Source organism: Babjeviella inositovora (genome assembly GCF_001661335.1).
Source record: "Babjeviella inositovora NRRL Y-12698 unplaced genomic scaffold BABINscaffold_14, whole genome shotgun sequence".
NCBI lineage: Eukaryota > Fungi > Ascomycota > Pichiomycetes > Serinales > Babjeviella > Babjeviella inositovora.
In genome coordinates this window covers 192,139-207,215 of record NW_017566851.1, presented here as the reverse complement: position 1 = coordinate 207,215, position 15,077 = coordinate 192,139, and the positions used below count along the sequence as shown (strand labels likewise).

Genomic DNA, 15,077 nt, shown 5'->3' with positions numbered 1-15,077 from the left:
CCCCCCCGTCCAATGAGCACCTCCCCGACTATCAAGTCCACCGAGACTGCAGCCTCTTCTGCGGGCTCCTCCGAATCCAAACCCTCCACCGGGTCGGTGAATGCGCCGTCTTCTGCCACCGGAAGCAAAACCAACGCGTCTGACGGAAAAAGTGGCTCCGTCTCCGGGGCTGCCGCCGCGTCTGGTAACCCGGTGAACCCGGCCTACTACTACCCAAATTACTACTCTGTGCCGCCAGCAGGAGAGGCCAATAGCGCTTCCAACCCCGCCTACGCCGCCTATTACAACAACTATGCCAATTACAACTATCAGAATCCAAGTGCCTCGCGCTCAAACAATTTCTACAACTACGCCGCCGCAGCTGCCGCAGCGGGTGGCTACTACAACAACGGCACGACACCGCAGGCGCTGACGCTGGCGCCGCTGGCACAAGCCAACGGCTTATCTGGCTACTATCAGGGGGGCTCTTCTGCGTCCACTGCCGCTGCGAACCCAGCGGCCCTGGCGTTGATTGACCACTACAGAGAGGCCTATCTGCCGGACCCCTTGAAGGGGGGAAAGCCGCGCGCAAAAAAGGCAAACGGTACCGCCAGTAACCAACACTCGGTACCGCCAAACGCTAAGGGAGACGATAACAAGGGCACCGCTGACCGCCCGTACGCCTGTACCTTTGACGACTGCCCATGGTCCTTTGCCAGACAAAGTGACTTGCGCCGACACATCAAGTCGCATGCCGAGCCTGCGTTCCACTGCCCATACTGGAAGAACGATCCCACTTGCCACCGGAATGGTGGTGCCTTCAACCGATTGGATGTGTTAAAGCGGCACTTGAAGTTGGTGCACTACGTGCAAGACAAGCAGAGAAACAGCCGTGCCGACGAATTCACCAAGAACTTGCCTAAGGACGGCGTTATCGTCAAGACGGGCGGTAGTAACCACATCAACAGCGGTAAGGAAGACCCCGGCTGGTGTAGAGCATGCCAGCGCATGTTCCCTGCCTCAAGAAACTTTGTGGACCACTGCTACGAATGTGCCTCCTCCTTGACTCCTGCCGAATGGAAAGTCAACACCGCCAAGCCGAACTACGTGCTCAAAGTGGAGACGCTTCAGCAGCAGCAACAGCAACAGCAGCAGCAACAGCTCAATGCCGCGCTTGCAGCCGCGGCTGCCGGTCTGTCGCACGACGCCATGGGTCAGGCCCAGGACGCGCTTGCCATTTTGGCCCAAGGGTTGACTGACGACAAGAACTCCAAAAACTTTTATCAGCAGCAGCTCAACCAACCAGCTGGCCACCAGCCGCAGCTGCCGCAACACCTGCCACAGTACAGTAACGGACCATCGGTCACCTTGCCTCCGATCACTGCCTCGAAGCCAGAAATTGACGATGCGTTGGCCTCCATTGACGGCATCAACACCGAAAATGAGAAGAAGAGATCAGCCGAGAACTTGGAGAACGAAACCGTGAAAAAGCAACTTAAGGTCGAATAGACAGCGGCATATAGGATGTTTTGACCTAGAAAGGGGCTACCTCTCTAGCTTTTCCGGAGATTTGGCATATCGCTGTTGCTGGTTCCCGCCGGCACACTACATGATGGTACCTGTCTATGGAAACCCTGTAATTCTAGCGGGTGTGTACGTCGTTTAGTAAAAAAAATGATATTTATTGAAACAAAGCTGAGAGCGTAGTATGGAGAAAAGCAGGCTCTGGCTACACTAGTGCCGCCATTGTTGCCTTGTACGGTGCCTGCTTAGATCTGTTGTGTGTATGGACGAGGAATCTGTGAATTCCAGACCATATCGAGGTCAATGAGTGGAGGCGCATAATCGGCAGGTACCTGGCTTGGCGAGGCTGAGCTTATAGAGGAGTTTGGTGATGTAGATGCGCTAGAAACTGGGGGATTTAAACGTATGGGTGCTTCAGTCGATTCCGAACCGGTGTAATCTCGATCGGCTGGCCCTACCGAAATAGCATGTCTTCCATTTGGGAACGAAAAGGCCGATCTTCGGTGTGCTGATTTCTTTGCGAAAGCACCAAAGTCAGTAGTGTATTCTTGAGGGGTAAAGTTGAATGGAGCCCTTATAGCTTCATAATCTGTATCCCTCCCCTGGGGATGCTGGGGGGAGTTAAGATCGCTCGTATTCATTGTTAGGAGCTTTGAGCTAGCTGCATATCTGTTTCAGATAAAACTGGATTTTCCCGTTCTTATAGTTTTTATTTCAGCTAATTTACTCAAAAAAAGTATCAGCTATAAGTCAGTATAAATTCACCTTTATCGGAGGACGAGATGCCTCTTCTAGCGAAGTTAAGAGTCCAGAATGTGTCTCAGAAAATCATGACGCACAAGATACAGATGAATGGTTTTTGTGCCGATGGTCGACTATAAGCAAGCATGTGTGTAAGTAGTTTGTGATGCAAGACAAAACTCTAACTAATATTTGAACTGGCGAGATTTTAAGATGAATGGGATTCGAACAGAGGGTACCCGGTGCTGCCGCTTGATACATTATTGCTACGCATGCATCGTCGGAGTAGGGTTAGGCTATAAGCCTAAAGTGAGACAGAGCGGACCACAAGTACCGTTGCTTAATCCACTAGAAACGTAAAACCTCAATGGACTTTTCACTGCATTGCCCGTTATAACCTTCCGAAATAACCAGCTGGATATTTGGCGTCCCTTTCCAACAGATGCCAAGCTTCTACTCCGCTAGCGAGTCTGATCGACCACACGTGATGTGCTAACAAAAAATAGATGGAATATGAAGTTTGTCAGACGCATTGCTGCAGTATATGTTTCAATCCGTATAGATTGGAAAGCTTGGGTATTAGTTTGAAAATGAGGGTCTTCATAAATGTTGGGTGCTAGCACTATGGAGACAGAGCTTTTACTGTTCCAATATTAAAATGCCAGAGGTTTCCGATTACCCATAGATGAAAATCCTAATCATATCACGCGGATCACACTACGGCCCATCCGGAAAACAACTATAGTGTCTGAGGACATTCCATAACCGTTTGAATTCATTCTTTTGTTGGGCCAATGCTCAGCACCCCGGGCCTAACATTGGCACCTCGTGTAGCATTAACGATGTCTAGCCCACCGAGAGAAAATTCTACAGAAAATTCTACGGGGCATCTTCATCATACTATTGCTGAATAGAATGGGCACACACCTGCAGGAAATCTATCATACAATCTAAACTCCCTAAAGGCCTCCCGGATGTGGATTGGGCAGCATTCTCGTGCCCTACTGGCTGGAAAAGATGTACTCATCATCACTATCCGACTCATTTTCAATGGAGCCCACCTCCTTCTTCACCTCCTTCTTCGAATTGTGATATGACTTTTGGTTTTTCTCGCTCAACATGTGCACAAACGGCTTCTGCTGTTCGCGGACATTCCAGTTCAACGTACGACTGACGCTATCGATGAATTCAGTGTTGGAGGCCACGATTGTGGGGAATGGGTATAGCGACGCCTTGACCATCACGTAGTCGCCCTTCTTCAACTCGACGCGTGCACGACCATCGAAGGATGCCCACGCGGTAGAGCGCGAGCGGGCAGGTAACTTGACCTTGAGCGTCATGCTATCGGGAAGGAGGATCGGGCGGAAGGACAACGTGTGGGGGCAAATGGGGGTGATGCTGATGGCGGAAACGCCGGGATGGACTAAACTACCTCCCGCAGATAACGAGTAGGCAGTAGAGCCTGTGGGAGTGGCCACAATGACCCCATCCGCCTGGGCCACGGTGAGCAAGTCACCGTTTCCGTAGATTTCAAGCATCGACACAAACGGACTGGGGCCCCTGTCGACCACCAACTCGTTCAAGATTTGGTTTTCGCACATAAACGTGCCGTCAGCCTTGTAGACCCGAGCCGTAAACCGCATCCGAAGCATCGCCTTCACTCCTTTGTCGAATACCCGCTGTAAACTCTCGCGAAACTGCTCAAACTTGAAATTAGTGAGAAAGCCAAGCGAGCCAAGCGAGAAACAGATCACAGGTGGAACAATTCGCTGGAAAAGGGCAGAGATGTAAAGCACGGTGCCATCCCCACCGAGGGAAATCACCAAATCAAACTTCTCGGGGCAGAGGAGCGTGAGCTCTTTGGTCCAGAACTTCAAACGGCCCTCCCCCGCAGGGTAGTCATGGATGATTCCCGCGGCGTCGAAACGCTTCGACTTTTGGAATCCGCGGTCCACGTAAACGTCCAAGTCCAGCTTCTGGCGCAAGAGCCACTCCGCGACTTCGCGCGTCAAGTAGATGAGCAGCTCGTCGTGGTGCTTCGTGACGATGATGATGTTCTTCACGTCAACCTCGATCGTCGCGCGCGACAAGTTCTTTGCGAGCTTGCGCACGCCGTTGGCGGTATGTGCGAGACGCGCGTGCGACTTGACCGAGTTGAGGTATCCGGAACCGAGCTTAGTCAACGTCGCGTCCGGCGCTGCCAAGTCCGGCGTGCGCATGCGCGGTGGTGCGGCCGAAATCGCAATGTTCATCGACAGAGCCATCGGCGATGTGGCATATGACCCAGGAGACGATGGCGTCTCGCAGAACAAGCTGTTGTGGATGATGTAGCCGTCTTTCTTGGTGGTGGGGATCGGCACCCCGGGCGCGTTGAAGCTGAGATGTGACAGCTGCCTTGAATGAGACATTGTTAAACAAGCGTGAGGTATGCGACAGGTGAAGATCGGGTGTGTCGGTAATGCACTAGTGGGTTGACGAATTATAGCAGCCTTGGTATGGGTGGCAAGAAAGCAAGCGGCGTAGGTACGTGGCGTCGATGCAGCAATTCAGCTTGACGGAGCGGACAAAATATAAGCGGTGGTTGTCTTGTAACTCGAGTAGATTCTGCCGGTTGGCGGCGGTAAGAAAAATAGGGGTACGAGGGGGGCTAGAATAAGAGTCAGGGCGTCAATAGTCCGAGGAGCCCGAGACTAAATTTTCGGCTTGCAGCTATTTTTTCAGTGTGGAGCTTATCGGGGCGGGCGTCGCCTTACTAATCGCTTCGGAACCCGGGACCGCAGAGGCTCTCGGGTTTCCGCCGCAAACCTCACAGGAGGATGGTAGGGGTTATGCGTCTTTAAGCCCAATAATATCGCTAGTCCGGATAATACGATCTTACTCGGTTAATATACAACCAGAAATGGATTGTATAATTGATATGGATTAGATATCTATTAAACGTACAGGGTGGGGGCTTATATGGCGATGCACGTGTATTTACCATACGCCTGCTCACTTTTCCGTGGTCATCCACTCTAGGTCCCTCTGGGGGGAGGGAGCAGAGTGCTATCTTATACGTCAGTTCTGACAGGCATATTGCTGTATCGGGTAGTTTCAAGGCTATTTTCCCTTTTGTTCGGATATCTGTCCGATCACGGTGGAAGAGCGGGTATCGGGAGAAAGATCATCGGGAGAAAGGTTGAAGCACAGAGATATTTGCCCAGAGCCTATAAGCGGCCGGTCCATAAGATAGCTTGGAGATCTTTTATGTACTGTTGGGTGTTACTGGTTAGGCAGTCTGTAGTGGGTAATATTAAATATTTACGGCTACAAGCAATAGGGAAAACTACGAATAAAATATCCTTAGGGTAAAGGGACATGTCTAGCCCTTCTCTGGTGCTTTCAGAGTAGCACCCTTTTAACTCTGATTTACATCTCGAGAGATTTTTCGGTTGTCGCGTAGCAGGTATATGCATGGCCAAATAATCTTAGGTGAAGAAGAGCAGCAGCTTCCGTCCTCTTCAAAGCTCCATATTTAATTTCAACCCGGGGTCCCCGAAAGCGCCGAGTGCTACTTCCCCCGGTTTACAATTACTTGTTTTCTCAAGTTTCGGGAGTATTAGTATTCTAGGCGTGGACTGATATCATCCAATAAACACATACTTCTCAGAAAAGTATATACTGCAATTACTAGACATTCTTCTCCAGTTTACCCCTCTTCACGATCTACAGACCACAGCCTCGATGTAACATGAAATAAATTGTACACGTCCACTCTATGGGCAAACATGAAGAGACTGGGAGACGAGACCCTCCGGTTTCCGTTACCGTGAGCTCTTGGTCATTTTGCATGTTATGCTTATTCGGTCACCTCGGTGACCCTGCAAGTCCAGCCACCGGCCTTCTTGTCCAACAATGGCAAGGAGGCACCCAAACACCAGCCGAGCTCGTTGTCGGCGATCTTTTTGGCGGTCTTTAATTCGCGCTCCAACGGAATGTCGTAGCCTGTGTGCAACAAGGAAACCATGAAGGTTAAGTCCAAGCACCACTGTGGCTCGTCCTGTAATTCCTTGATGGCGTCGTGGGTGAAAGAGGACATCTTACTGGCATCACCGGAGCAGATGGTCTCGGTCAAGTCCTGCAAGTCTTTTAAGGTGAAGGAGGAAGGCAAGAACGAGTTGGTGCGGTCGTAGAAGTAGGAGAACACGTACATGTCACTGGTCGCCTGGAAGGTCTTGGTCAACGAAGGCTGGTGCGCACCGTTGAAGGAACACGGCTGGACGGTGCAGGCAGAGTCCTTGTTCAAGATGCTCTCCGCCAACTTGCTACATTGGCTGCCAGCAGCGGTGGCCGGGCCCTGGAAGTTGACCACGTAGACATCCTTGTTAGGCATGGTGACCTTGACATTCTCGGCGGTCACGCCCGGTGGGATGCACGGGTTGTTCAAGGTAACAGCACCCTTGATGGTCTTGATGTCCGCTCCTTGGTCAACCTTGGAGGCAGCAAGTTCGGCATTGGAGGCCAAGTTGTCATTGATAAGCAAACTGTTGATCTTGTCGCGACCTTGCATTAAACCGTACCCCAAGTGGGAGAACTGGTACAAGTTGAAGTCGGTGCCTCCGAAGGAAATGTCAAACTTGTGTTCACCGTCAACCATCTTCTCGTTCACTGGGAATTGCGGCTGGAACACGATCTGGGTAGAGCCACCACCCAAGTCAAACACAGCGGCGGTAGCGGACTTGCCCTTACCCCCGATGTTGCCTAATAAATAATTAGCGGTGATCCAGGCGTAAACCCCTTCGTTGGAACCCTCCATGATGGATATACCGTCACCCTCGACCACCGCGAACGGATAATCGTCCTCCAAGTGCTTGCGCACCGCCGCGAGAATCTTGCTGGACTTGGCATCACCGAGCAATCTGAGACCCGCAGTGGCCTTGACGGCGATTGGAGTACAGCTATGCTTGGAAACTGGAACGGTGTGTAAGGCAATCTCCAACAATGGGTCCAAGGAAGCCGCAGCCCCGGTAGCGTCTGTGTCAAAAGAGGATAAGCCTGGATTCATCATCTTGAACTCCTCACGCAACAACTTTGGTGGGGATACACAAGTGTTGAACTCGTAGACGTGCACGCGCGAACCGGTGGACCCAGCATCAATCATCACAACAAATTCAGATTCGGAACAGGCGTCGGGGTCAGCAGCCTTCTTCGCGTCGGCAACCGGCTTCTTCGCGTCGGTAACCGGCTTCTTGGCGGCTTCGGCCTCAGCAATCGGCTTCTTGATGGCATCCGCAGCCTTTTCGGTATCAACAAACTTAGGGTCGATCACGGCGTCCTCCTTTGGCGGTGGGACCGGGACATTTGGCTCCTTGATATCTGGTTGCTTAGCGGCTGGTGGTGGGGATGGTGGGGGTGGACCGCCCACGTTCTGGAAGGCCTTTGCAGTGGTGGCTTTGGAAATATCCTCGCCGCTGTTGCCAATCTTGGAGAAGAAGAAGATAAATAAGGCAAAAAGAATCACCGTAGCGATCGTGAAACGTGCCTTGCGCGGAGAAAATATCATCTTGTAATACTGATGTAGTCTCTTGGGGTGGAAACCAGGAAGAGAACAAAACGGCTTAGATGTAAACGTTCCATGTCAGGAAAAATGCGCGCGTGGGGACGCGTGTTAATAATTCTGTGCGCGAAAAGTTGTCGCTGTCCTGCACAGGCCAAGGACTTAATCCGAGCCCAGGAGTAGGAGTCGCTAAATATAGTCTCTTGGCAAATCAAATTTTAAGCGGAGCGGAATGCTGGACAGAATATCTACAGTGTCGTTATCGTGGACTTATAGACGGCATCTTGTGGTTCTAGCTTGGTATATGACCCCGTGATAAGTAGGGGGGCTAATTAAGCCTACGCATGCATCTTGTTACCAGTCGGTTAAATCAAGGCCGGCCTTTAGAACTAGAACATAAGCGCTAGAGCGTTGCTTTGTTACGCATGGTATATGTGATCGGACGACAAGGGGGCGCAAATGATACCCTTAGGACTTGGAGAGATTTCCTGAGCTAGTTAGTTTCCCAGGCGAAACCTTAAGTACGTCAACGTGAATAAGGTTTTTACTTGCATGAAGTTGGAAAAAATTTCTGCGCTACAGAACGCTGTATTTTCTGACATGTTCAAGATGTTGAAGAAACGGATAATTAAGCAGCAGGCAGCTACGGTCAAGTTGATAGAAAATTGATTAAAACTATGTATACAGATGGTCGACCTAATCCAGGGAGCAAGACATCGTCAATCTACCAGTCAACAGCTGCAAAACAGCTGTCGATTGGTAGATAACTTGTCAGACAGCCATTTGTACCCACCCAAGCTCGTCACTCCCGAAGAAGCAGACGGGAAAGGGTCAAGATCATCGCTCCTTTCTGGTGAAGGAGCAAGCTCCAGCACACAAACGAAAGGCAAAATATTTGTAGATGACCGGACCGCTAAGGATCACAGACAAGCTAAAACTTTCTCACTCTAGGGTACAAAGGTATCTACCTCATCAACCAAGTTGGATTCAATGGCTCTTTTGAAGAGTCAAAGAGGGACGTAAACTATAGAAATGATCCTATGAAGTACGTCGACAAAGAAAGGAAAATTCTAAACCGTTGGAAAAAGGGCATAGGACGGGGGCTCTTTTATACTGCTCGATGGGTGACAGTGTAGCTAGCACATACTGTATGATTCATCACGTGTATGGTTATAGGGCTGGCATGATCTAAGAACGCCGCTGGCGTGGCAAAGGCTTTTCGCAGTCACAAATTTACAGCGAAAACTAAAAAAAAAATGCGCGTACATGCGGTATCCCTGCCAACCATCCGTGCGCCTATCTAAGCTGTCTGTCCTGCGCGCGAAACTTTCCAAAATCTTCTCCCTCTAGCATGTCCGGCATGTAGGTGCCAGCCAATTTCTCTTTCCCAGCCCCAGTGTCTCTGTTCCGTGTCTTTCACTCAGTCTTGCTTCCTCTCTGAGAATAGGCAAGCACTACCTTTGTTCCAGCACTAGCACTCGGCAAGCCTGCCTGTGAGAAAGTTTTCGCAGTAGGGCAGAGTGAGCCATCGGCGTCTCAATTAGGAGGCAGACCCGGTTGAGGAGACCCAAAAAATACATTGAAAAAAACGGTCCTCTATATTCACACCCCCTAGACCTGTTAACCATAAACATCACTACAAGTAACAATGGCTGAATCACATAGATGTATGTTGTCAACCAAATGAACCCGGAAATGTCGATATTGAGCACAGTTGAAGAAAGCAGTGGCGGATGGGGTGGGACCGAAAATTCACAACCGACTTGACCCAACCAAGCTACCCAAGCCAAGCCAAGCGGATCCCACTGAAACCGTCAGAGATGAAAAGTCCCATTCCAAAACCACTACGAGCTATCAGATATAGCCATATCTGATGGCGTAGGTGCCCAAATGGGCTATTCGAACTCGAAACGTCCAATCACAGTTATGCAAACATCCATTTCCCCTTCACTTCTTCTGCCATTTGCTCAATATAAACATCCGTCTCCTTTCGGAAACCTTTTACTAACACCCCTTCTAGTATACGTTAAGGGTAAGCACATCTCCTACCAACGTTCTAAGAGTGTTAACAACCCAAACGTTTCTTTGATCCAGATCGAAGGTGTCACCAACACTGAAGAAGCTAAGTTCTACTTGGGTAAGAAGATCGCTTACGTCTACAGAGCCTCTAAGGAAATCAGAGGTTCTAAGATCAGAGTCATCTGGGGTAAGGTTTCTAGAACTCACGGTAACTCCGGTGTCATCAGAGCCAACTTCAGAAAGAACTTGCCAGCTAAGACCTTCGGTGCTTCCGTCAGAGTTTTCCTCTACCCATCCAACATCTAAATGTACTTAACGTTCTCTGATTTTTGCCACTGCTGAGGTAGAGAGAGTATATAATATAGCGTATATGACTCTCTCCCGGTTGTCTTATTATATTTCTAGTTCCTTATTCATTTAAATAAACACTTTTGTAACTATTGTGGTATTACCAGTTGTGGATTTCCTCCTGCAAGCTACTTGTTTGTCTGGGGTTTTGGGTTATCCTAGGCAGTGAGGGGCATACAAGCTTCGAAAACGGAGCAAATGATGAATCTCTCTCAGACATAATCGGATATCTCTACTTCCGTAACTGCAGTCACCCCAGCCCTTACACTTCCGTTTACCTGCAGCACGTACCCTTCAGACGCTAACACTTTCCTTTATCGCTCGCATGGTGTACACCGTAGGTATTAATCCTATATAAAGTCTACATACTCATAACTTTAGTGTTGGGAGCGTCAGGCGCCAACCCGTCAGTCAAATGGTACAAGGAATCCACAAAATACGCCAAGAACGAACCGGACCCTTCGCCCCTCTTCTCAGCCTTGACACCGGCAAAGTAACCGGCAGACTTGTATAACGACACAGCCGTGACGGTAGCTTCAAACGCGTTACCCGGGTTGGCAGCAACGAAGGCAGCGATGACGGAGCCCAAAGAACACCCAGAGGCGGTAACCTTCCCCATAAGTGGATGACCACCCCTCACCACACGCGCGGCCTGGGATGGGGTTGATTGGGGCAACAGATACTCTCCATTGTTCCATCCATCGACAATGATATCCTCGGTACCGGTAACCACCACGATGGCTCTGTTGGCGAGAGCGAGCTTCTTGGCCACCAAAATAACGTTCGGTGTGCTCATAGACGCAATGCTATCGACGCCACGCATATGCAGCTCACCGGTGGCTAGGCTGCCAGTAGTGGTGGCAGCGGCCGCGGCCAAAATCTCACCCACGTTCCCCTTGATAACAGTGAACAACCCGGTGTTCAAAAGACGGTGGACGGTGTCGCGGCGGATAGAGGTGGCACCAGCGCCTACTGGGTCGTAGATGATTGGGGCGCCGGTCCTGTTGTAGCACGCAATCGCATGCGTGTACAAACTGATGCTCTCCTGGGTGATGGTGCCGGTGTTGAGCACCAATGCGGTATTTGGCACCGCGGCCAACTCTAAATACTCCTCGGCACATTCAGACATGATCGGAGAGGCCCCAACGGCCAAGGTGACGTTGGCTTGGAAGTTCTTGGCCACTCCGTTAGTGATGTGGTGGACCATGGGAGACGTGGCCATGAGCTTTGCGCGACAGCTCGATTCCATCAACATTGCGGTCTCGGTATTGGTGGAGATGGCAGCTGGGGCCGGTTTTTCCTTGATAAGCCTGCACAACTCTCTTGTAGCTTTGGCGCACTCTGTCGTGGCTAGGATGCACGATACAACAGCAGCACCGTCGCAGGCCTTACCAGGCACGGTGGTGGTGTACATGACCCTTTGGATGTTGCCGTGGTTGATTCCGCCAATAATCACGGATTTGACATTCATTCCACCCTCCTCCCTTAAGCATTCCAAAACCTCGCGAACCCCCGACGGACCCACCGGGATCTTGGTCAACTTTTTAGTGTTGGTATCGAAAACCGGGCCAATACCAATGTAATCCACCCTATGGGCAATAGCCACTCTGGTGACATTTGGTTTATCGCAGCTGACACCGATGATCTTATCGTCTCCGATCAACTGCCTCACCACGTCGGCCGGCATGTCGTCCTGGCCGACATGCACACCCTCGGCGTCCACTGCAAGCGCAACGTCCACACGGTCGTTGATGATAAGGGGAATGTTAGCCTCTTGGGTGAGCTCGTGCACCGCCCTGGCTCTAGCGATAAACGCTCTGGTGTCGAGATTCTTCTCGCGAAGCTGGAGGATAGTGACCCCACTGGCGATGGCTGCACGCACCTGGTCGAGGAAGTCGATCCCCTCCGGAATCAATTCCGCGCAGGTCACCAAGTAGAGGGAGTAGTCCACTTTCGACTTATCGAACTGCATTGTATTTGGTATATTTTATCCTGTTTGGCAGATGTAAATTGTGGGTCGCCCTTTTATGGTCGGCGGAGAGAGGAGGGTTTTCGGCTGTCTACATGGAGTATGCGCTTCCGGGTCCATGCACTTATCAGGAGTAGATGATGGAGGGGCTGCATAAGAGATGCGGCTCATCTTTAGCCATATGCATACGACACAGGACTGGCGGATTTTTAAGGGCCTCTTTCGTGCATTTACTGGAGCCTATGAAAAGAGGCGATATACATGGAATAGCAAGGTATTATGTATGTTTCGGTGAAAAACGCGCATCTAGAAGTTTTGGGATGTGTCTAATCGGTGAGAGAACTGAGGCTATACTGAGGCTATACTGGGGCTATACTGAGACTATACTGAACCAAAAAAATACACCCTCGTTGTCGGCGGCGTTATTTTACACTGCTGATATGTTATTTGGGTCTGTAAACCCATAGTGTTCGATTAAGTCTCATGTGTAAGCTATACATTTTATTCTGCGTCGTGTTGAACGGTGGCAGCAGCAAGTGCCTCACTCCAGAAGTCAACTTCCAATTGGCAGACATCCGCAAAGATTCCAACGTAGCGCTCAATCGTTTCCGGCGATGCTCTGGCAAAACACTCCTCAATCGTCTGCTGGCCCTTGGCACAGGCTTCCATAAACCACGGTGAGACGTAGTCCTGCAACCACTGGTAGTACTCGTCCGCTTCGTCGGTCGCCTTGTTGAGCTTCATTCCCCATTTACCTGCATAGCCGTATCCAAACAAGCACGGGGCAAGCGCAAGGTGGATATCGGCCCACTCTCCGTCGCGGGCGATGTTTCGGAAGTAGTTAAGGTAGTTGGTGCACGCTGGGCCGGCCCTGATATCCTTGTAGTCTGTAATCCCTCTGGCGGTCAACTTGGCGGTGTGCCTATCCATTTCTACAGAAATGTTGGTGATCGTTCTGGTCTCATTCAACATGATTTCCATGGTTGGAGCCAAACTAGCGGCCAAGGCATGCACCTGGGCGTAGCTAATCAAGTACACGTAGTCCTGTCTCAAAAAGTAGACGAAAGAGGCCTCCGGTAAGGTGCGGCTAGCTACCTGGCGAACAAAATCGTGGTTGATATACTCCTTCCACACCAGGGAAACCTTTGGATGGGTGAGCAAGGAGGACAAAACCGTACCCTCGGTGAACGCTTCTGTGTCCAGAGTTGCCGCTGTAGCCGCCATGCCAGCGGTAGAAACGTTGAACAAGTGGTTCAAGGGGCCATTGCCACCTCCGATCGTCAAATCGGCCGTCAAGACAGCATTATGGACATATTTAATTGCTGCGGCGATAGCCTCCTTGGTCTCGACCCCGTGGGCAAGCTGGGAGCTGATTGCGGAAGACAAAGTGCAGCCTGTACCATGCAAGTTGGTGGTCTCGATATAGTCAGACTTGTAAACGGTGAACTGGTTGGTAGTGCTCTCGTACAACACATCGGTGATGTATCTGGAGCCACTCCCCTGCTGGTGGGCCCATGGGGAGTGGCCACCCTTGAGCAACACCACCGCACACTTGGTCAACTGGTGGATTCTCAAGGCCATGGCTTTCAATTCTTCAAAGGACGTAAGGGTCTTTTCGGATGGCTCCTCGCCAAAAGCGGTGAGAATCTTGTATGCTTCCTCGATGTTTGGGGTTACAATAGTGGCGAGTGGGAAAAGTTCGTCAATGCAGACTTTCAAGCACTCAGACTCGGATAAGGCGTAGCCAGACGTGCTCACCATGACGGGGTCTATGATCAAAGGCTTGGGGCGAAAGTTGTGCTTCACCAAGGCCTGCTTCAAGGCGTAGACAGCCGGAACCGTCAAAACCCCAGTTTTAATAACGTCAATGTCTATGTCATCGAGATTGGCATCCAACGCTTGGGCGATGAACTCCTCTGGAACCGAATGGACGTCGTAGACCCCTTCGGTGTTCTGGGCGGTGAGCACGCTCATGCAAGTGAGCCCGTAGCAGCCGTGTGCAGAAAAGGTTTTCAAATCGGCTTCGATACCAGCCCCACCCGAGGAATCCGACCCAGCGATGGTGAGGATTCTCGGCATTCTCGAGGTCGCTGGTAAACTGGCAGTTGTGATTTCAATGAGCTCGGTGGTCATGGCTTAACGAGGAGGCTCTTGAAGGTATGTGGGTTTTTCTCGAGCTATATATGCGAATAGCTAGACAGGGAGATTTTTGTCCCGGAGATATCTAGGTGAAAAATATATGCTCCATTGAACGTCTTTAGGGTCTGATGCTCCTATATGCATGGTTATCCGTTTATGCTCTTACCAGGACCGAAATGGCTAGCATAAACGCATACGGTATGCATGTATAGGGTAGTGCGTAGCTTTGCTTCGTAGTGGTGAACAAGAGGTAATATGCAGGTGAAAGCTACAGGGGCATACGTGAGAAGTATATATTGCTATACAGCTAAACCTATGCTTTTTGCTCCAATTGTGTCTGTAACTTGGCATTTTCTTGTTATACACGTATAGGTATGAAATACCAAGGTTTTTAGTAAGATATCCTAAATATGTCCCACCAGTATGTATAAATATTGTATATACGTATTTTTATCTATATAATCTTATATAAATATTTTTATGTATATAATCCTATATATTTTAATAATGATATAAGTTTTCACTGCTGCTCATAATATGAACATACACATCAGATGGTATTTAAATTTATATAATTATTTTTACACTTAATCCGGACAAGTATATAGTACTAATCCTTATATCAATCCCTTTGATTAATATCATCTTTAAAAGAACGATATATCTGAGAATAGCTAAATATTAAGCCGTATGTATAGAGCGAGTGGATGGATACAGCCCAGAAATACACTGACACATTTAGGCACGCTTTATTTTGCGCATATTCGATTTTTCGTTGGTGCTATGCCGAAGAGATCGCACCTGTTGCCTTAATGTATCTTT

The 15,077-nt window shown here is 49.9% G+C and overlaps 7 protein-coding genes across 7 annotated transcripts; 2 read left to right on the top strand and 5 right to left on the bottom strand.

Annotated features, from left to right (window-relative positions):
- Nucleotides 1-12: 12 nt before the first annotated feature.
- On the top strand, nt 13-1,488 carry BABINDRAFT_168972 (uncharacterized protein; the record flags this gene model as incomplete). Its single annotated transcript, XM_019130622.1, has 1 exon — nt 13-1,488. The coding sequence occupies one exon, from the start codon at nt 13-15 to the stop codon at nt 1,486-1,488; it is 1,476 nt and encodes a 491-aa protein (XP_018982985.1).
- Nucleotides 1,489-1,748: 260 nt separating this feature from the next.
- Nucleotides 1,749-2,144, bottom strand: BABINDRAFT_168971 (uncharacterized protein; the record flags this gene model as incomplete). Its single annotated transcript, XM_019130621.1, has 1 exon — nt 1,749-2,144. The coding sequence occupies one exon, from the start codon at nt 2,142-2,144 to the stop codon at nt 1,749-1,751; it is 396 nt and encodes a 131-aa protein (XP_018982984.1).
- Nucleotides 2,145-3,245: 1,101 nt separating this feature from the next.
- BABINDRAFT_41143 (NADH/NAD(+) kinase) lies at nt 3,246-4,463 on the bottom strand (the record flags this gene model as incomplete). The annotated part of the gene is made up of 1 exon (XM_019132010.1): nt 3,246-4,463. One exon carries the CDS (start codon nt 4,461-4,463, stop codon nt 3,246-3,248), a length of 1,218 nt encoding a protein of 405 aa, XP_018982983.1.
- Nucleotides 4,464-5,777: 1,314 nt separating this feature from the next.
- Nucleotides 5,778-7,872, bottom strand: GDA1 (guanosine diphosphatase). Its single transcript, XM_019129871.1, has one exon. The coding sequence runs from the start codon at nt 7,784-7,786 to the stop codon at nt 6,083-6,085; it is 1,704 nt and encodes a 567-aa protein (XP_018982982.1). The 5' UTR covers nt 7,787-7,872; the 3' UTR covers nt 5,778-6,082.
- A 1,834-nt stretch (nt 7,873-9,706) lies between these two features.
- BABINDRAFT_41135 (60S ribosomal eL33 domain-containing protein) lies at nt 9,707-10,105 on the top strand (the record flags this gene model as incomplete). Its single annotated transcript, XM_019132008.1, has 1 exon — nt 9,707-10,105. One exon carries the CDS (start codon nt 9,707-9,709, stop codon nt 10,103-10,105), a length of 399 nt encoding a protein of 132 aa, XP_018982981.1.
- Nucleotides 10,106-10,406: 301 nt separating this feature from the next.
- Nucleotides 10,407-12,376, bottom strand: THI6 (bifunctional hydroxyethylthiazole kinase/thiamine-phosphate diphosphorylase). The gene has a single exon (XM_019129870.1). It carries the CDS (start codon nt 12,117-12,119, stop codon nt 10,509-10,511), a length of 1,611 nt encoding a protein of 536 aa, XP_018982980.1. The 5' UTR covers nt 12,120-12,376; the 3' UTR covers nt 10,407-10,508.
- A 90-nt stretch (nt 12,377-12,466) lies between these two features.
- Nucleotides 12,467-14,326, bottom strand: THI20 (trifunctional hydroxymethylpyrimidine kinase/phosphomethylpyrimidine kinase/thiaminase). Its single transcript, XM_019129869.1, has one exon. It carries the CDS (start codon nt 14,247-14,249, stop codon nt 12,618-12,620), a length of 1,632 nt encoding a protein of 543 aa, XP_018982979.1. The 5' UTR covers nt 14,250-14,326; the 3' UTR covers nt 12,467-12,617.
- Between the last annotated feature and the right edge of the window lie 751 nt (nt 14,327-15,077).